At 36.4% G+C, this 23,034-nt stretch overlaps 1 protein-coding gene across 1 annotated transcript in view; it reads left to right on the forward strand.

Annotated features, from left to right (window-relative positions):
- The window catches only part of CFAP47 (cilia and flagella associated protein 47), a 553,185-nt gene that overhangs the window by 170,409 nt on the left and 359,742 nt on the right, over positions 1-23,034 (forward strand). Inside the window, exons 27-29 of the mRNA XM_045471009.1 lie at positions 12,389-12,489; positions 16,470-16,595; positions 17,762-17,993. Of these exons, the coding sequence (XP_045326965.1) occupies positions 12,389-12,489; positions 16,470-16,595; positions 17,762-17,993 (459 nt within the window). The remainder of the gene's footprint in view (positions 1-12,388; positions 12,490-16,469; positions 16,596-17,761; positions 17,994-23,034) is intronic.

Genomic DNA, 23,034 nt, shown 5'->3' on the forward strand with positions numbered 1-23,034 from the left:
AGATCGTGACCTGGCTGAAGTCAGACGCTTAACCGACTGCGCCACCCAGGCGCCCCTTGAATTTTATTTAAAGATGAATATCGTCATAGTGAATCTTGGAGGACTCAGTCATGCCCTTACTTTCAAAGTAAAAGTATTGTCTACTTGCATTCACTTGGCTCCCACTTGAAACCATAACTTTAAATACTATACAGCATCACCTTGGCCATTAAGTATTCAGATGATAGTCATTGCAAAAGAAGAGTGATAGGTGACATACACCATGAATTCATACTGATGGATAAGAGCTATGTCAGAGGAAAATTGACTAAGGGGCATTTCACATTTATAGTCAGTAGAATTCTAACAAGTGCCTCAAGATTCTCTGTTCTGCAAAGGGCTCCACAGATTTAGGAGAGATGGGAGGCCCTTGACTAGTCACTTAGTCCCTCTTCACTTAGTCAGAGTTGCTTTAGTTGACCAATATGCCCCTCCTCATTTGTAAACCACCAAGCATTTGGGGTTAGCAGTTTGTACATCTTGCTGTGCAAATGATCATCTCACCTGTTAGATTTTTCTGATTTAGAAATCAAGATAAAAGTGGGTTGATCAGTAAGAAATCCATGGGACTGAACCTCCTACTGTGCCTTCAAGGTAGGATTTGCTGCCCAACCATGTGGAATGAAGTCAGCCACCTACTTCCATTTGTCAGCTCCTACAGAATCTGTCACAACTCTACTTGGCCTAAGGTTACACTCCACCAGGCAAGCCTGCATTCCCTGACTGACTCAGGCAGGTTTAGAGGGCTAGACATTTTAGACCAATGGCAGAAATTCTGAAAGGCAATCCCAAGCTCCCTGCCCAGTTGGCCTTATTAGGCCGATAAGGCTGTTCTACATCATCCTGTTCTCCACAGTCTGCAGCCCACCTTCTTGCTCTTATTCTCCACTCTACCTCCACCCTCTTTCTTACACAGGTGTTGATTCTAATAAACCTTTTAAACCCAGGACTGGCTTCTTCCAGTAAACCCAAACTATGTTAATTTGAGGTTAAATAGTATACTTGTTGTGTCCCTAGTGATGGCTATGAAGTGGTCTTTTCTGTTAGCTCAAATGGATCCGGAATGAGGATGTCAGTCACTTCATCCATCCATCCATCCATCCATCCATCTGTGTATGTGCTCACAACTTCCAAGTGTCTTCTATGTGCTGTTCACTGGCCTTTGCCTCTAAGGAGGTAGATGAGAGAGAAAAGATATTTATGTGTCAGGGGACTATGAAAATACAAAGGCTAGAAGTGGAGAGCCCAATAAATAAACTATCCCAGACTGATGCTTGAAGAAGCACAGAACTACAGTGATAGTAGTTACAATGAAAAAGAAAGTGGTGAAAGAGAGTGATTTTGATTGAATCAATATAAGGACATGGTGACTGATGGCAATGTTGGACATCAACAAACCTTTGAAATGAAAGAAAATTAAAAAGCAGTATATATGGGGGTGCCTGGGTGGCTCAATTGGTCAAGCATCTGAGTCTTGATTTTGGCTCAGGTCATGATCTCCTGATTCGTGAGTTTGAGCCCTGTGTCAGACTCTGTGCTGATAGCACAGAGCCTACTTGGGATTCTCTCTCCCCATCGCTCTCTGCCCCTCCCCCTCTCTAAAATAAATAAATAAACATTTTAGAAAAGCAGTATATATGTGAATTAAATGCAAATCAAATCAATTTTTTTAATTTTATTTTTGAGAGAGAGAGACAGAGAGACAGAGAGAGACACAGAGAGACAGAGAGAGAGCAGAGGAGGGGCAGAGAGAGAGGGAGACACAGAATCTTAAGCAGACTCCAGGCTCTGAGCTGCCAGCACAGAGCCTGACATTGGGCTCGAACTCAGGAAATGGTGAAATCGTGATCTGAGCAGATGTCAGATATGTTAACAAAATATCCTTTGTTTTACTAATCTCCCAAATGGAGCCTTTGTAGTCCCTAGTTAAACTCCCAACCTTGTCAATTTACTGAGTGGCCATTGCAAATTTATTAGGTTTCATACTTTTTTTGTTTGTTTTATACTTTCTTTGATGACTGTCTTTCCCCCTCTCATACTCTGTTGTTGTCTTGACAACTGTTTACCTCAGGGTTATTGTATTTTAAGAGTTTTCTTTTCTGATTTCCAAATCCAGCAGCACATGTTTGCCCTTTGATCTTAACAACATACTCCCTGTAACTGTGAGAATCAGTCTCCAACCGCATTTTGTAGCCAGCACATAGGTGTTTGCAGATAATGGGATCTTCCAGGGTCTTGCTGGATGTAGTGTTTTCCTATTCCTTCTAGATAAGTCTCCATAAAGAAGTGTCAGTGACAGGAAGTTGAATTCATTTTTTCCATGCTAAAATGAAAAAGGTAGTTCAGGATTCTACTTTAGGTTTTGATGATACCTGTCTTAAATATACTGTATAAGTGATCTTGATCTCAGCCTTGCATAAACTAATGGGATACTAGTGCAGCCTATATTCGAGTATATTCAAGGTGGGATTTCAGGTCTTTGGCCAAATAGTTAGGGAAATGATTTTTTGCAAGGCATTCTCTTAGAGGAGATTCCACCATGACAGAGAGTTGATGGCCTCCAACTCTGATCTTAGTCTGTGTTATTGTTAATAAAAAGAAAAACAAAAAACAAACAAACAAAACCTCTTCCTGAGAATGGATTGATTCCAGATATTTCAAATCATAAATTCTTAATTTTTTTGCTACATTCATTAAAAATACATATATATCCAGAAATCTTCTAAGAGAGAAAATGGAACTAACATGTAAAAACTACCTACTCTGTGTTTTAGCTAGATCATGGTTATCTTTTAAAGTAAAGTGCACTATGGCATTCTAGAAATAATTTAGCAAAAATAACCTTTTTGTTTGTTTGTTTTATATGAGCTCATGTTCTCACAGAGAGAGTTTGAGTGTTTGGTTTCATCAGGTTGCAAATGCTGACCCATATATTGTATCTAATAGCTAGAGCTTCGGCAGTAAGTTTTTTTGGAATTAAACATTAAGTATATAATGACGCAAGCAGCAGAATAACTAATGATTCACTCAGCTTACAAATAATTCTTCAACTCAGCTTTAATAGGCATTATTGCATTAATCACATTGTAGAGCAAGCCGCCATATTTAGCAGTTCTACTTTTGGAGGCTAAAGATAGTGCCCTTTACTGTATTGAAGTAATTTGTATTTCTGATTAAAGTTAAAATTTTTCTGGGTATTTTTGAAATATAATAAATTTATATACCTACCTTCATGAAAACAAGCACATTATTTGTACATTAATGATATACATCTCTTGAGGCGCCTGGGTGGCTCAGTCAGTTAAGCGTCTGACTTCCGCTCAGGTCATGATCTCACGATTCGTGGGTTCGGCCCCGTGTCAGACTCTGTGCTGACAGACAGCTCAGAACCTGGAACCTACTTCCGATTCCATCTCTCCGCTCCTTCCCTGCTTGTAGTCTGCCTCTCTCTCTCTCAAAAATAAATATTAAAAAAAAAGTGATATACATATCTCTGCATAGACACAAATGGTAAATTTTGGTGGTAAATTTTGCTTTATGTCACATTTCTTTCCTGGAAATCCCATAAAATGGTAACCACTATATTTTCCCCTAAGAACCACTTAAATTAAGAATAAAACGTACTAATATACTATATTAATCAAAGTTAATGATTTCAAAATGTGAGACTAGACCTAAAGAGAGATTTTAAGATTTCAAAAATGGTTTACATCAATTACGGGATTATTTACAGATTGTTGGGCAGACTAAAAATGAGGTGATACTAGTAAAAAAAAAATTGATATATGTTTAAAATATTGCTAAATGTACATATATTTCTAGGCTTGATGAATATCGATGCATCTCTCATGTACTAAAGAAGAATTCTCTGCCCTTACTTTGCTGTGATACAAATCATTGGAATACATTCACATGTGAAACATACTTCCATGGATTTATGCACACTTAGATAAGTGATAAGGTCACTAAATTGGTTAATAGCATATATTTCCTAGGATTGTGAATATTTGTAAATAACAGCACCTTGATGGGCTCCAGATAACATATATGGTGGATTATTGCAGTGTTCAGATGAGTACTATAACTTTATTCCTTTTCTCTCCACTCAAGGAAAGATATTAAAAAACAAATAAGTGAGCATCACATTATCATCAAGAATCTTGTCATTCTGTTTTGATTTAATAAAAATGAATATCTAAAAACTCTGTAACTTTATTAATGACTAACAAAATGACATTTGATGTCCTCACTTGTGATAGAGAGATTCTTCTCTCTGTCAACACCATGGATGACCTCAATGGTTGTAAATATACATTACGGTACCAGATTTAGTCCCATTGATTGGCCTAACTAACATAAAAGTACTAGTTATGGTAAGCATTAAGTATTTAAATAAACATATCCACCCTTTTTGTGTGTAAGTAAAGTTACATGTGAATTATTTTGCCATGGGCAGTAGAAGTGAACTTGTACAGAGTAAGGAAATAACACTGTGTAATAAATTAAATCCACAGGAAGAAAACATGAGAACTAGCAATGGTAATGAAATCTAATATAAAAAACTAAATAGATTTTTTCTATCTTAACATCTTAAAAAGGCATAAGATTTTTTAAAATAATTTTTATTTTAGAGAGGGAAAGAGTGTGTGCGAGGGAGAAAGACAGAGAGAGAGAATCTTAGAGGCTTCACATTCCGTGCAGAGCCTGACCCAGGGCTCAATCCCACACCCTGGGATCATGACTTGAGCCAAAATCAAGAGTCAGACACTCAACCGACTGAGCCACCCGCTTGCCCCTACAAAGCATAAAATTGTATAAAACAACTATAACACAGATTACTGGATCTGTAACACATACAAATGTAATTCTATGTGACAATAAAAGGAAGGAATGGAGATATATTGGAGCAATGTTTTATAGCATATTGGAATTGAGTTAGTATAAATCTGGAATAGATGCTAAATTGAAGTGCATATTGTAATCCTGAGCCACCAAAAAGTTTTAACTAAAAAAATAACAGCTAAAAATCATTGAGCAATTAACATGGCATAATAGAAACAATCCACTTTAATACAGAAGAATGCAATAAAAACCAAAAAAAAAAAAAAAAAAGACATGAAACATACAGGAAACAAAATAGAAGATAAAAATCCAAAAAAATAAAAAATAACCTTACATGTAAATGGATTAAACAGTCCAAAGGCAGAAATTGTCAGGTAAAAAACAAACAAACAAGCAAACAAAAACAAACTACAACTGTGTATGGTTTACAAAACACTTTAGATTCAAAAATATGAATAAGTTGAAATTGAAAGGATGGAAAAAGTCATACCAGGCAGTTAGCACCTATAAGAGAAGTGGGATGGTTATAATAATATTAGGAAAAATAGACTTTAAAACAAAAAAATGTTGCTAAAGAAAAGATGGACATTTTGTAATGATGAAATTGTTAATCCATCAGGACTATATAACAATTAAAAACAGAACTGCACCTAACAAATAATCCCAAAATCTATGAAGGAAAAACTGACAGATTTGAAAGGTGAAACAGATACTTCAAAAATAATAGTTGAAGACTTCAACACCTCAGTGTTCATAATGGAAAGAATATCTAAACAAAATCTGTAAGGATATAAAATACTTGAAAAACACTGTCAACCAAGCAGTCTTAATAGGTAGGTATAGAACATACCACGTAATAAGAACAGAAAATACATTTTATTTCAAGTGCATAAGAAGCATTCTCTATGATAATTACATACTAGTCTATGAGACAAGTTTCTATGTTTTAAATTTTTTTTTATATTTATTTATTTCTGAGACAGAGACAGAGCATGAGCAGGGGAGGGACAGAGAGAGGGAGACACAGAATCCGAAGCAGGCTCCAGGCTCTGAGCTGTCAGCACAGAGCCCAACGCGGGGCTCGAACTCACAAACTGTGAGATCATGACCTGAGCCAAAGTCGGTCGCTCAACCAACTGAGCCACCCAGGCGCCCCAAGTTTCTATGTTTTAAATATGATTGAAATCATGCAAACTATGATCTCCAACACAATGAAATTAAATTAAAAATTAACAGAAGGAAATTTGGGAATTTCATAAATATGTGAAAATTAAACAACACGCTACTAAATAATGTATCAACGAAGAAGTCATAAGGTAAATTAGAAAATATTTTGAGATAAAGGAAAATGAAAGCACCCCATATCTAAATTTATGGGATGCAGCTAAAGTAATGTTTGGAAGGAAATTTATAGATTTAAATGCCTATATGAAACAAGATGAAAGATTTCGTATCAGTGGTGTAAACTTCCACTTTAGGAAACTAGAAAATCCTAAAAAAAAGGAACACATGTTAAATGCAAATAAATCAGAAAGAAGGGAATAATCTGTATGCCAACAGATTAGATGATTTAGATGAAATTAACAATTTCCTAGAAAGACACAGAGTACCAAAACTAACTGAAGAAGAAATAGAAAATATAAATTGATTTTAATGTTTGTTTATTTTTGAGACAGAGACACACACAGAGAGGGAGAGAGACAGAGACAGAGACAGCATGAACAGGGGAGGGGCAGAGAGAGAGAGGGAGACATAGAATCTGAAACAGGCTCCAGGCTCTGAGCTGTCAGCCCAGAGCCTGATGTGGGGCTCAAATTTTGAACGGTGAGATCGTGACCTGAGCCAAAGTCAGACGCTTAACCAACTGAGCCACCCAGGCGCACCAGAAATAGAAAATATAAACATTTTTATAACAAGTAAAAAGATTGAATGATTATTTTAAAAATCTTCCCACAAAGAAAAGTCCAGTCCTGGAGGGTTTCATTGGTGAATTCCACTAAACATTTGAGCAATCAAGGCTAATCCTTCATAAAATCTCACACCAGGCTTTTCAGTTTTGGAACTTGGCTCTGTACTTGTCAACCTTGAGAGCCACTGACCTCGCTACTTGGAGGAGCCCTTCCAGAAGGCTTTACCCAACTGAAACACATAGTATATACTTCATATGCCCTGGATGAAAGGTTGATGAGGAAGGGATGTTTACATGGTCTCAACATTTTATCCATACATTACTTATTACCTGCTCTTACTTGCCATTGCTAATTACTAATCAATTATTAAATATCCAGAATAGGCAAATCCATAGAGACAGAAAGTAGGTGAGTGATTTGTAGGGTCTGAGGGGAGAGGCAAATGGTGACCGACTGTTAATATATATAGGGCTTCATTTGTAAGCAATGAAAATACTCAAAAATTAATGGTGATGGTTATACAACTTTGTAAAATATTAAGAACCACTGATTTGTACATCTTAAAAAGATGGATTTCATGATATATAAATTATATATATAATAAATATATATATTTTAATTTAATTTAAATATATAAAATATATATGTATATATTATTTTAAATGTTGGTATAAAAAATGAGGACATCTGATGGATGCTATCATAACCAAATGACCAGACTCTATATCACTAATAAGGAGGAACACTGACCTGCTGGGCTCCCTGGTGGGATGAACTAGAACTGTGCCACAGCACATATGAGATTTTCTTGTTCGAAATAAAAAATTATCCAGTCATGAGAGGACAATCAGAATATTTCAGACAAAAACAAGTAGCTTTAACTCTTAAAAATAATGTCAATTAATGAAGGACCACCCAAGAATGACACAGAGATTGTCTTGGTTTAAAGGAAAGCCATTTCAATCAATTTCTCAGTTTGGACTTTGACATTACTGGGACTCTTGAATATGGACTACAAACTAGATAATATTCTTGTACTAATGTTAAATTTGATGGTAGTGATGATAGGATTATGATTATATAGAATAATGTTCTTGTTCTGAGGAGATACAGGCTGAATATTTAGGGGGTCGATTTGTGTACACACACATTTTAAGAAAAAAAATTTTTTTGTTTATTTATTTTGAGAGAGCGAGAGAGAGGCAGAGGAAAGGGAGAGAGAAAACTCCAAGCAGGCTATGTGCTGCTGACAGGGCTGACATCGAGCCTGATGTGGGGCTCAATCTCACAAACTGTGAGACTATGACCTGAGCCAAAATCAAGAGTCAGACACTTAACTGAGCCACCCATATGTCCCAAGAAAATAAATTTTTAATAGAAGAGAGAGAAACAAATGTGGTGAAATAGTAATTTAACTGGATGAAGGGCACCTATGTGTTTATTTTACTAGTCTTTCAATTCTGTGAATTTAGAAAAATGTAAAGTACAATGTTGGTAGAGGGAAAACAATCACTAATGAGAAATTTCAGGCGAGCCTGAAATGACAAAGTATAAAAATAAATATTGCATTCCATATTTGACTTTCTGTACATTATGGTATTTACTGTTTGATTTATCATACTAAAATATTCATAGTTTGTACATGACAATCGTATCTAACATGGTGCTGGTATAGAGAGAAGCCAGAGTTTTCCCTATCATCCTATTTTGCATTGTCCCTTTGAGTACAGCAGTCCCTTTTGTTTCCATACACACCTGCAAACTTTCTACCTCTGTAGGAATTTTCATGTGTCCAATGGGAGAATGTGTTTATGTTGCTTTTATAAATGTTGGTTATTATTTACTTAGGACAACATCTGAAATAAAATGTTTCTTCCTGAGAATACAGGAGAATATTTATTTCTTCCAAAAAAAAGGCTTTTATTTAAACTGGCTTCTCATAGGAACTTATATAACTTAACATTACTAGAACAGCTAGAAGTATTAAAATGATATTGTTTAATGAGATAATCAATGATAAAAGAAGGTAGTGAACAATGCTGGTAAGTGCTTACATCCATGGTCGTATCTAAGACTCTTTCCTGACTTGGTCACTTTGAGTATATGTGCACTGAGACAGACCTAGAAGCTAACCATTCTCATGCAGTGGGCCAAGAGTATAGCTTTGTTTCAGACAGGTTGAACTTGAAGTTGGGCCCTCTGTTTCCTAATTGTATGACTTTAAACAACTGTTGACTTTTTCTGGACCATGCTATTGTAACCAAAGTCGAGAAAGTTAATACTTTATATCCTCAAAGACTGTTGAGAAAATTTATGTAAGTGAAATAATGTATTTTAGATGCTCAGCACAGTAGCTGCCCCCAATAGTTCAAGCCCATTTCCATCACCACCAACATCTGCATCGTATCACCTCTGTTACCAGGAATCTCAATCCTGATTTTTGCCCGTTGGAACTCTTCTAAATCACATACGCCTGAAGATTGCTATATAAATTACCAAATAGAATTGAAACCCATAATGTCACAGTCACTTCGCTGTTACTGTACAATGTTACAGTAATTTTACTGTTACTGTAATATTGAATATTTTTAGACTAAATCGTCTACCACTAATGGTTCCTGGCTATATGGATTGGCATAGAGCATCCATAAATAATACCATTATTCTCTGATAAGGTACCATAAAGTGCCCTATTTTCCCAGAAATATTTTTGTTAAATTGTAGAGTATTAGTATTGCTGACTGCAAGTCCCTTTTCTGTTTTAATGTATTTTTTTAAAGGAGGTCTTTTTTTTTTTTTTTTAAGTTTATCCATTTATTTTGAGAGAGAGTGCAAGCAGGGGAGGGGCAGAGAGAGAAAGAGAGAGAGAGAGAATTCCAAGTAGGCTCTGCATTGTCAGTGCAGAGCCATACATGGGGCTCTATCCCACGAACTGTGAGTTCATGACCTGAGCTGAAATCAAGAGTCAGACATTCAACCAACTGAGTCACCCAGGTGCCCCTATTTTCATGTGTGTTTGATAAAAATGATGTTAGTGTTTAAAGTGTCCATATTCCCATGCTGTGTAAGTTGTATAATTTCTATATCATGTGCTGCTCTATAGAAGAATGTCATCAAATGAATTTTGTATATGTTGGTTACTCTTTGAGGAGTATGTAAAATCAATGTTATCACCTTCAACGAGCTGGTTTTATACAAGAAAGAAGTAAGACTATTTATTCCCGGGGCACCTGTGTGTCTCAATCTGTTGAGCGTCCAACTTCAGCCGAGGTCATGATCTCGTAGTTCCTAAGTTCAAGCCCCACATCTGGCTCCTTGCTGACAGCCTGTCAGTACAGAGCCGTCTCCCTCTCTCTGCCCCTCCCCTGCTTGCAATCTCTCAAAACTAAACATTAAAAAAATATATTTATTCCTGTTTCATTCTCAGAATGAATTTTATTTCAATCTTATGTTCTTTAGTTCCACAACATTTTATAAAAGTTTTAAGTGATACTGGTTGTATTTGTTCATTTGGTTGTTGTCCTGGGTAAGGTTGTCCCCAAGCTGACTTTTAGATGAAGATTCATGGATATGTGGTTTATTAAGGAATGGCTGCCAGGAAAAAACAAGGAAGGGGAGAAGGGAAGCAGAACATGGAATCAGTCATCCCAAATAAAATGAAATTTAAGCTCCAACCTCACCTTGATCCCATGGGATCCTCTGGAGACGAAGTTACACCACAGAGTTTTTGTCCCGTTTGAAGCAAAGAAGCTGGGCTTTCAAACTCCTGCACCACGGGGCGTTGGCTGCAGCATCACCCAGGGGACCATAAATTTCCAAGGCAGTTGAGGCTTTCAGCAGCTCTAGTAATCTGACATTGGTTCTCTGATAAAGATGACAGTTACCCCACCATGCCCACCCAGAGGATGGGAGCCTCACACAAAGAAATTACATCCTAGGGGAAAAGGATAGAAGGGCAGAGCACCACAGCATTTGCTGGAATCCTGTTTTTTTTGTTTGTTTTTTTCCTTGTTTTCTCTTCCTGTAATCACTGTTAAAGCAGAAAACATTTTTGGTTCTAAGATAACAATGATGATGGTATCTGTGGGTAAACTGTGTTATCTAATCTGAGAAATGTTAATTAAACAGAGTTGGACAGTTAATGGAATTTTGATCCATCACTACATTTAGCACAAATACACCATATATAGAAGTAATGATTCATGCTATCGAGGAATTCTCAATTCATTTTAAAAAGGACATCATACAGAAAAAACAATTGCATAGAGAAATACAATTTAATCTGGAATAGGGCTGATACATGTGTTTAGGATGATGGAATAGAATGATTAGGGTTGGTCAAACAAGACAGTGCTCAATATGTATATTTTGCACAATATTTTAATGCACATCAGTTGTAAAGAGAAAAACATAATGCTTTGTGGGAAAATATGCAGAACTAAGGTGAAAATCAATTCATTTACATATAACATATGTTTATTTGAATGTCTCTGACAGCTCATTATATTGCTACAAACTTCTTTATAGTCTCATCCTATCCTATATTTTACTTGTATCAACTTGGATTATAACACCAGATTTTGTTGTTTCACCTTGGCCAGTGACCGTAAACTGTGTAGAAGGGCTAATACAATACATGGCAGACTCAAGAGTAAAATCATCTTGATAAATATTATAATGCACAAGTGAAACCAATAATCCATGTTTATAGTGGTATGGATAAAACATAGTACTTCTCTTAAAAGATCAGTTGTACAAGGACAGAGTTGTCACATAAATTGGACAGGCCCAATAGAACCTAGGAGTTTTGTAGTTCTTATTAATTTCACAATGCTTTTATAAAATAGGATAATAGTATGCAGTTTATGGAAGGGAGTAGTACTCTACTAGTTGAATAACTTTTGTAGTATTGCTTTCAGTTCTCAGATATATTTAAAGGACAAACACAAAAGACCATTTGAAGAAGTTAGATGGTATGTGCAATTTTTGGAGACCTTGTAGTTGAAAGAAACCTTGAATGTTATAAATGTTTTCAATGTGAAGAAGAGAAAGCCTAGAGAAGATACAGTGACCATTTTTAAGTATTTGAAGGAACATAATGGGGATCAGATTGTAGATTTTGTTCTCTGTTGCCCTGAAACGGAATGTCTGAAGTTACCGCTCTCTAGATACGAAATGGGTTGTCTCTGAGTCATGGGTCTTCCTCTGGTACTGTCTCCCTAGTAGTGTCATCTGAAGCCAGATGCCGTTTGTCAGGGATTCTTTACAAGAAGAAGGTGATTAAATTAAGTCTGAGGCTCCTTCAGTCCTAAAATTTCCTGAATCCATTTATGAACCTGCATAATTATAAGCTGTGTTCTAGAGCACACTTGACAGTGAAATTTACCATCTCTCTTAAAAGCTTTAAAAGTAAATATTCTTACACCATTAAAATACATATGGTAGGTGGTTAAGAAAAACAAAGTAGTTGAAAAGAAAAATGATAAATAATTCATGTCTTGATCATTTAAGGCATACAGCATACGTAAAAAATATTTCATTGTGTTCACTGCATCTCAAAAATTTATTTTATTGAAATGCAATGTTTTCACTTTTAGGTTTTTGCTTCCAGTTACTGGAACAGCAGAAAACTGTCTTCTTACTATTTACCCGTATATGGCAACTCATCTTGATAAACAAACAATTATTTTAAAGGAAGGTAAGTTAGATATGACTGTCGTCTCCTACTCTCACTGTATATGCTCTTGTCATCCAAGCCAACACCTGAAGATAAAGTGACCTTAAAATTAACTGATGTTTATTAATCTCCTGCCATTTCCAAGAGCTGTGTTTAGCACTGAAAGTATAATATGGCAGTGTCTCTTAATTGCAAAAGTTGAAAATCTAGTCAAAGACTCATAAATAAATATATACAAAAAAGATTGAATTGGGGCGCCTGGGTGGCGCAGTCGGTTAAGCGTCCGACTTCAGCCAGGTCACGATCTCGCGCTCCGTGAGTTCGAGCCCCGCGTCGGGCTCTGGGCTGATGGCTCAGAGCCTGGAGCCTGTTTCCAATTCTGTGTCTCCCTCTCTCTCTGCCCCTCCCCCGTTCATGCTCTGTCTCTCTCTGTCCCAGAAATGAATAAACGTTGAAAAAAAAAATTTTTTAAAAAAAGATTGAATTAAGAGTATTGTACATGAGCTAGTTGGAGTGTTGGAGATGTGGGTGTGGTGCAGAGGCTAATGCTGACATATGGGGTCTGGGATGACTTTATAGAAAAGGTGACATCTGGGTAGAGCTTGACAAATGATCTTGAACAGGGTAATCTGGGCAAAGGGCAATATAACAAAAGCATGGGGGTCTTACTGGCGACACGAGGCAGGCAATAAAGGGGCCACTGCACCCTTTTTTCTGTAATAGTGGGAACCTTCTGTGATTTCTGAGTATCAGTGATTTGGAAGGGGAACAGTGGGGATGTGAGCTGAATTAAAATTGGAGAGTGATCAGTAGGCCAGCTGGGAGTTGCGGCAGAGGAAATGGTGAGAGACTAAGAACAATATGTGCAATGTAAGACATGGAGGAGAATGATGGAGTCAGTCTCAGATGAGGAGAAAGGATGAAGTATGGGAAAAACGTGTCATATGTGTATAGTGTCAAGGCCTTGTTTCAGTGCTGTATTGGATATCTTTTCTATGTTTGTAACCGGTTTTCTCCTGTTCTCCACTTCTCCAAATGCGCCCCACTCCTTTGGAAACTCTTTAGTTCTGTTCTGTCTCAGTCTCAGGGCATGACCTTTTCTGGAACTTTTCAGAAACAATGGAGACCATCAGGCAGGAACACTCTGAACTTCCAAAGCGTGCAAGTGACCCATCATCTTTCCTGTCACAAACCTGAGAGAGGCCAGACTCTCTTGCCTTAGGCCATTCCTTTATCTGAATCCCTTCATCCTCAGACCTTACTTAATCAGCTAATCTTGCTTACTCTTACCCTTCAAATTATGCCTCCCTCTTAGCTGCTTTGGGGGCCAGTGCAGGATGACAGCTGGAGGAAACAGGAGCTATATCTTCTCAGTGGACAGGCTTGTTCCCAAAGAGGAAAAAGGATGAATCTAGGCCATGCATTCCTGATTTATTCCTTGCAAATTTACCAGATAAACCACTCAATTTCTCACACAGAGGGAGAACAATAGCAAAGGAAACTGAATAATTAGAATACCATAGCTTCCTTTAACAGGAAGGACATGTCAGGGGTGAGGCAGAGCATTCTTCCACTTTACTGCTGTTACTTCACTACTGAGCAATAGTTTATACTGTTGACCCCCGGCCCCAACCCCTCTTCAAACTCTTTCTGGACTTCCACATACCATACTTCCCCGAGATTCTTCTCACCTTGCGGACTGTTCCTTCCAAGCACATATATATTACAAATTTTATACACAGTCTCAAAATTTAAAAGATTTCTGACCAATCCTGGTGTTATATTTTTATATTCTTCTAATATACTTGAAGGGTAGGGGAGATTTCAGATAATATAACAGAAAGAGCAGTGGATGAAGTATCATAGAACGTGGGTGGAAATTCTATTTTGTGTTCTGATCTCACCATTTGCCTTATGCTTTTATTGTTAATTCTCGAATCCTCAAACATCTGTTATTTAGCAAAATACGCGTGGTAGGAGAGTAATAGGATACTAATAATATCTATTTCAAAAGGCTTTTGTGAGGACTCAATAGAGTAAATAGCTATAAATTATTGTTACTATTATCATTTCATTAATTTACGATTATAAATATTATTATAATTGCTTTAACACTCATAGTTTTCATAATATCCTCCAAAAAAATAATGAGGAGTTACTGTATAAAATATTGCTATTTCTTTAAAAGAAAAAAGGGAATAGAATCTTAGTGTTTGATTAAGTATGAAATGTGTGGATTAAAAATAATGCATCCATTTCAGTAAATATTACTATAGAAAAATGTGATTTTTAAATGTTCTAAAATATCTTTAGAAATAAGTATAGTCATAATTTGTATTATATATTTAATGCTTCCTAGGCATAGGGTACTCTGCTAACTACCTTATATGTGTTATTTCATTTAGTTCCCCCAACAACTGAGTTGATACTCTTATTAATTTCACTTAACGGATTAAGAAACTGAGTCATAAAGAGTTTGAACAGTTTGCCCCAGGGAATTCTAACCAAATTTGTAAGGCCTCGGAGCCTACACACTTAGCTACTGTGCCCTAGAGTATGATATGTTCAATAAAGGTGAAATCTTAAAACATATTAAGTAAATCAGAAATTAAAGCAGTATGATTTGTTTCTTATAGCTAATATGCTAAATAAAAACTGTTATATGAATCATTGACTTTAGTTGAAGGGTACAGATGTGGGTGTGTACCCCACTATGAACTTTTTATCATTTCATAGTAAGTTGAAAAGACATTGCCTAATGCATCCACAATGAATCATTCTGTCATTGGATTTTCTAAGGCTCATTTTAATGAAGTCTTTAGTAGTGTAATGTTGCAGAGATATACACACCTACTCGATAACGATTCTCTGTCAAAATCTGATTGGCTTTTTATTGAAGGAATGGAAGAAACTTCATATATACCAGCTTACTTATCTATGTTATTGCCTGTAAAGTAACCCTCACAACAAATTCATGAGCTCAGAACGTTTGGTTTCATTTTATGTATAAAAACATGTTTCAGAGATCTTGTAGAACATACCATGGTTTAATAGCTCAGGAGTTGTAGTGCCAAGATTTCAAATTAGAAATTTCTAACTGCAAAGGCCATGTTTTTCTGACAGGATTATATTATGCATATATGTATACAAATATACATAGGTATATACATATGTGAATAGATAGATAAGTAGATAGGGAATCTGGTCTTTTCACATCTATTGCCTTTTCTTAGCATTGCCTTTGGCTGGGTTCATATTACCATGTTGGCAAATTCTAGTGTATAGACAGCAACTGTAGCTGGAATAGAGATTGAAAGCTGTGCAAAATAGTGTCAGCTCATAACGAAGCAGTGACTTCACTTCAGAAAATTGAGAAGAAATTACTTCTGTTAGTGATGTTCTTCTTAATATTCACTTTTGAGCACCATATTTAATAATTCCAAAAATTTCACTGTAGAAACATTTTAAATGGTTTACACATCTTTGTTTATCCTAAAGGTGAGCATTGTTCATTTCCTAAAAACTTTGATATGCCGTAATAATTGCCTTGTTAAATAAAATTAATTCAACTCAGAAAACCATATCAGCCTTTATTGTGTTTTTTCTTGACATCTTATTTTAAGTATAATGGACATTTAGACTTAAAAAAAAAAAAAAAAACTTTTTAGAGGCACCTGGGTGATTCAGTGGGTTAAGTGTTTGACTTTGGCTCAGGTCATGATCAGGTTCATGAGTTTGAGCCCCACAACGGGCTGTGTGCTATCAGCACAGAGCCTGCTTCAGATCCTCTGTCCCCCTCTCTCTCACTGCCCCTCCCCTGCTCATGTGCACTCTGTCAAAAATTAATAAAAACATTAAAAAATTTTATTCTATATATGTATATATTCATATTTATTATATAATATATAATTTATGTATAATTATGAAATTCAGGTTCAGTAATTTGATAGTCATTTCACAAATGCTTGTTGACCTACTATGTTCCAATGTGTCATTTGTAGATAAGAGTGACATTTCTGTGAAGAGTAGAGAAAATGTGTTGCTTCCCTACCAAGAAGATGGTTTACTCTCTTCTACTTTGACTAAACGTAATGATGCTGAGCCTGCAAAGAAAAAATTATTTGTTGGTATGTGGCAAATAAATAATGTACTGAGCAAACCAAGTTCATAACATGATCTATTTAATATTATTGAGTTGAAAACTTAGGCTTTATGAGGTAAGAAGAAATCCATGAAGAAAACCATGCATTTTTCATTAATTGCAAGTGGGTCATATGCTCTGGGAGCTGTCTGCAATGATCTGGAGCAGAAATTCTCTGACGTTTTTTGTTCACAGCATACTTCCTATCTCAGTACTTTCCCCCTAGGTCAGAAGATGTGCCAAGCAGTTCCGTTTATTAAATAGTTCGGTTGAAAAACCAAAGAGTAGTAATTCATGTGATCACCAGCATATGTTGTAGTGATATTTAACTAATCCTGTAGAGCCCCTGTGAATCTGCTGTGACATCCCCAGTACTCTCTGTATAGTTAGGGAACTTCCAAACTAGCGATTTGTCTGTTATTTGTTGAGCTGGATCTAGTATTACCTGTCTTAGAAACAGATGAGCACAGAGAAATAGATAAATATGCAAATTTGGTATTATCATTTGTAATGAACTATTCAAATATTATTTTCTCTAGAATGAGTAATATTGAAAATGTTCCTGTTTACTGAATGGACCAAACCCAATTAAATATTGTGAGGTTTTTAAATGAGTGTGTGCTTGTGCCATTACATAGATATTTTTGAAAAAAAAAAAAAAAGTAAAATCATTTTATATTGAAAATTTCTATAACTTGAGATGTTTTGTTTTATTGAAGTACTTCTCTTGGATATATAGTCATTTTGAATATGAAACCAGTATTTTGTTTCTATTAGTTTTTCAGCTAAGGTTTAATTCTAGTAAGTAGAACTGAAGAATTGTCGAAATAGTTTACATATGTAATTGAAAATGAAATGTTTCATTTTGGGGAATGTTTTCACCATTATGACAAGAAGAAAGTTTAATGATTTTCTTTGTTGAAACTCATCTATTTTTAAAGTATTTCTTTTAGGTCTTTGCAAACAAAGCTATTTTTGTATTTTTAAGATACAATCAATTGACTCAGAATTTCTTTGAGAGCATTGAATAATTTCTAGAATGAGCTTTATTTGTCTACATGCAAATAGCAATAGCTGACAAGATATTTTACTCTCTGGTGATGTAACTCTTTTTTGTTTGTTTGTTTTTTTACAAACAAATGTGAATTTTAGGAATCGAAATAATACCTGAAAGATTGAACTCGGGCAAAAGTAAAACCTCAAAGGAAAACAAAGATAAATCTGTGAAAAAGGAGGAGAAAAATGAGCACTTCTTTTCTCTTGAAGAAGGAACAAAGGCATATGACTTCTTTGAAAAGGTTGTACACGCTGCTGAGACCTGGTTCAGTCTCTTTGGCTGGCCTGAAGGACCCCATTCTCTTTCTATTCCAGAAACTATAAGAAGGTAACAGTTATGTGTTTCTCTAAATCCTTTGCCTTGTATCATATAATAAAATGTAATATATTCTTTGAGGTTGTTTTAGTGAAACACAATGTTAAATTATTTTGCTCTACACTCATAAATTATGAGGACGCTATTCAGAAAAGCAAAAGAGTGCAAATATAGATTCTTTAGTATTCGTGTGATTTTTAATTTCTTCTAAACATCTTATGATTTGAGGTCGGTACTGACAATCTCTTAACCTCGGTTTCCTCCAATGTCAAATGAGAAGGGGTAAACTATGGGTAGGAAAAGCCCTTGTAAATTTTCAAAAGTTTGGAAATTCCCCACGGATAGCTAAGGAAATACCAGCTCTCGATCTAGAGTATAGCCTGGTAGACGGTACATTTACATTAGTCTTTTATGTGCTTTTTAGGACTCAGCATGTCTAAAGTAGATAAACTGCCTTGGTTTATATCAAATCATTTAATTCTGTTGTTAATTTAAACTGGAATTTAGGCACCACCCTTGTTGCAACTTTGCTGCTGTGGTGGTTCTCTGTAACTAGAAGGGCCATAGTAGAATTTTTGCCTCTATAGTTAGGAGCGAGGTAGGTTATGCTAAATCTCTAGTTTTCCTATAAGTTATCTTTTTCAGTTTTTAAATGAATGGGACAATATCAGCTTCATAGAATGAGTTAGTAATATTTCATCTTTACCTGTGCTGGGGGAAAATTAATACAGCAGATATACTGAAAATGTACAGGCTTGATCATACAATCATCTGACTCCAGGGAATTTTTTAGAAAAGTTATTCTGTTAATAACTTTTTCAGTTTTCTCCTTTGGTGTTTGTTCTGAAAATGGTACCTATTTTGAGTAAATTTTAATGATGTATTTTCATTTTAGGGGAAATCATTGATTAGACATTTCCAACTCATTATTTGACAATAGTGACTGCTAGTATTATTGTTTTTATGTTCATAGTCTCTTGCTCATTTATAATTTTTATTTAATTTTAAAAAACTTTATTTATTTATTTTTTTTGAGAGAGACAAAGAGAGCACGAGCGGGGGAGGGGCAGAGAGCGAGAGGGAGACACAGAATCCAAAGCAGGCTCCAGGCTCTGAGCTGTCAGCACAGAGCCCTACACAGGACTCAAACCCATGAGCTGTGAGATCATGACCTCATGACCTGAGCTGAAGTCGAACGTTTAACTGGCTAAGCCCCATCATTTAATTTTTATTTATTTAACTTTTATGTCTCACGTGGTGAATACTTGAAATAATTTATCCATTTCTGTGTTTTCTAAATTATTTAATGCTGATTTTTTCTTTACAATTTACTTCTTTAAACTTGAATTGTATGTTTAATTATTTTCAGATCTATAAATTTATCTCATTATTCCTTGTTGGGTGCATCCCAGAATTTTTGCTATTAAACATTCTCATCTTTGTTGGTTTTTTTTTTATTTTTTTTATCATTTATTTATTTTTTCAGAGACAGAGACAGAACGTGAGCTGGGGAGGGGCAGAGAGAGAGGAAGTCACAGATTCTGAAGCAGGTTCCAGGCTCTGAGCTGTCAGCACAGAGCCTGACATTGAGCTTGAACTCACAAACTGCAAGATCATGACCTGAGCTGAAGTCAGATGCTTAACTGACTGAGCTACCCATGCGCCCTCATTTTCATTTTTTTTTTTAATAGAGTGTATTATTTTAATTTTAATTTTCTATTTTCTATATACTTTCATTGTAATGATTGCTAAATTGTTGTATAATATGTTGTTGGATTTCTGTGGTCTTTTTTTTTTTTTTAATATATATATTTTTTTCAACGTTTATTTTTTTTTGGGACAGAGAGAGACAGAGCATGAACGGGGGAGGGGCAGAGAGAGAGGGAGACACAGAATCGGAAACAGGCTCCAGGCTCTGAGCCATCAGCCCAGAGCCCGACGCGGGGCTCGAACTCACGGGACCGCGAGATCGTGACCTGGCTGAAGTCGGACGCTTAACCGACTGCGCCACCCAGGTGCCCCAAGATTTCTGTGGTCTTGAATACTTGCCCACTCACATTAACTTTGGGGCATTTACTTATGTTATTTTGTTCTATATTTTCGTAATGTAAATGGTGCTGAAATTCAATACATCTGGGGCGCCTAGGTGGCTCAGTCAGTTAAGCTTCCAACTTTGGCTCAGGTCATGATCTCACCGCTTGTGAGTTCAAGCCCTGTGTCAGGCTCTGTGCTGACAGCTCAGAGCCTGGTACCTGCTTCAGATTCTGTGTCTCAGTCTCTCTGACCCTCCCCCACTTGTGTGTGTGGGCGTGTGCTCTCTTTCTCTCAAAAATAAATAAACATTAAAAAAAAAGATCCAATGTATGTTTTAAGTGGTAGCAGATATTTCTGGATGTTACATAGGAAGGATTTCAGAGTTGTGATCACTGCATCAAATAATAAAAGCTTTTAAAAATCTATTTTAGTTTTGGATGATTTTCTAGTAAGTTTTCTATTTTATATCCCTAGTCATGAGTTACATTGCTGGTCTCGTTGTTCCCTGATGGATTTGAGTATCTTGCTATTTTGATAAGTGGGAAACAGCTCATGTCATTGGGTACTGCTTGGGGGAAGACAGTTCTAGAGAATATGGGGACCTTTCTAGCCCTGAAAAAAAAGCTGCCCCAAACCAAATGTTGCCCATCTTTGAACCCCCCACCTCAATGTTTCCTACATCACCCCATCATCTGGAATCACTCAGTCATATTTTGTGAGTACCATGTTCATTCTCTCAGAATTATTTTATGGTTCCCATTTCTCTGCTAATGTATTCTGCAGTTTATGAAATAAAATCCGAGTGTGGGAATATTTTATATCATTCAATCTACTTGGTATTCTTTAGGCCCTTTCACTTAGAAAACTCATCTTTTGACTATTCTTCCATGCCTCCTATTTCCTGTCCTCTGTTTTGTCTATTTTTCTCTGTTGTCTCTCTCAATCTCATTTTAGAATGATGGAGGACCTGCGTGACTGATCCTTTATACCACTTTCAGTTATGTCCTGCGATATAACTGGACATATTTCTCTCTCTTTGCTTTCTTAAGTTTGTAGATCACTTTCACTTGCTCTTCCAGTCTTCTATAAAATTTTTAAGTTGGTTTTTATAGTTTTGTTTTCCAGGAACTCTGTTCTTTATTCCTTCCTCCCTCCCTTTCTCCCTTCTTTCCTCTTTAACTTTAATAATAGCATCCTTTTTTGTGTTTTATGGATACATGCCTTCTCAAATATCTTTTCCACATATAGCATTTGAATTAATCATCACGATTTCTGTACCAGAGGTCAGTTCCTCCTTCTGTATCTGCCAGCTGTAATGTTGGTGTCTCTCTTAAGTTCCTTTAGGAAAAATGGCGTCCTTTCCCCATGTAGCCTACTGCTGTGCAGTCCAATATTTTAACTTATTCCTCAGTACAATTCTTTATTTTATAGATATTCTTCAGGTTGGTATACTAATGGTTCTTTCCCCAATTTGAGTGTTTTTAAAGGTCTCCAGTCTTTCTGACATTTCAGAAACATTTTGAGAGGGAGAGAAGATGAGCACATATGTTCATTTTATTATCCTGAACAGAAAGTTGCTCTTTCTCGTAGTTTGTTGAAGTTTTACTCTTCTGTTTATCTGAGCTTAATGACCTATCATTTCTGTTATTGCTTTCATTATTGTGGTCTAATAATCCATCTACTGAACTTGCTTTGAAATATGTTTCCTACCTTATTCCTGTAAAAATGATTTTGTGGGGCGCCTGGGTGGCTCAGTCGGTTAAGCGTCCCACTTCAGCTCAGGTCATGATTTCACAGTCCATGAGTTCGAGCCCCACGTCAGGCTCTGTGCTGACAACTCTGAGACTGGGGCCTGTTTCAGATTCTGTGTTTCCCTCTCTCTCTGCCCCCTCCCCGACTCATACACTCTCTCTCTCAAAAATAAAGATTAAAAAAATTTTTTTAAATAATTTTGTGATGGTATTTTGTTAATGATAATGGTTCATATGTATTAGACTCTTAACTATGAAAAAGGTATAATTATATGTGCTTTGTGAGTATTCTTTACAATGAATGACCTGTGAGGTAGGTACTATAGTTATCCCCATTTTACCGATGAGGAACTGGAGGCAGAGAGAGAATAAGCAACTTTCTCAAAGTCACTCACCTGATAAATAGCAGAGCCAGGATTTGAACCCTACCATTCTACCCCCCCCCCCCCCAGTGCCAGTACTTTTAAGCATCATTCCACTTTTCAATTATTACAGGATCACATTAAGATTTAGAAAACTTTATGGGGTGCCTGGGTGGCTCAGTTGTTTAAGTGCCTGACTCTTGATCTCAGCTCAGGTCTTTTTTTTTTTTTTTTTTTTTTTAATTTTTTTTTCAACGTTTATTTTTATTTTTGGGACAGAGAGAGACAGAGCATGAACGGGGAGGGGCAGAGAGAGAGAGGGAGACACAGAATCGGAAACAGGCTCCAGGCTCTGAGCCATCAGCCCAGAGCCCGACGCGGGGCTCGAACTCACGGACCGCGAGATCGTGACCTGGCTGAAGTCGGACGCTTAACCGACTGCGCCACCCAGGCGCCCCGTCAGCTCAGGTCTTGATCTCAGGGTTGTAGGTTCAAACCCTGTGTTGGACTCCACATTGGGTGTGAACCCAAATCAATCAATTAAATAAATAAATAAATAAATAAATAGGATTTAGGAAACTTTAATACTTGAAAGACGTGAGCTCCACTTTTGTCTTTAGCTTTAGGCTGAACACTATATGTACCTATGGTTAGGTATATTAGTTCAAGAAGATTAAGAATACAGTAGTCTAGAACTGAGGAGAGTTATGTAACCCTAATGTGTACAGGCCACATCTAGGATTTCAGACCAAATGAAGCTCAAATTCCTGGGCAAGCCATGAATTTTACTGAAGTCAGCCATGTTAGCAGGGAAACTGAATTGCCTGGCCTTATATGCACTAACCCCCCACTGGAGGGTCATCTACTACAGGATATAAAACCTGGAAGACTAGAATTCATTGTGAA

This window comes from Leopardus geoffroyi, chromosome X (assembly GCF_018350155.1).
Source record: "Leopardus geoffroyi isolate Oge1 chromosome X, O.geoffroyi_Oge1_pat1.0, whole genome shotgun sequence".
Taxonomy (NCBI): domain Eukaryota; kingdom Metazoa; phylum Chordata; class Mammalia; order Carnivora; family Felidae; genus Leopardus; species Leopardus geoffroyi.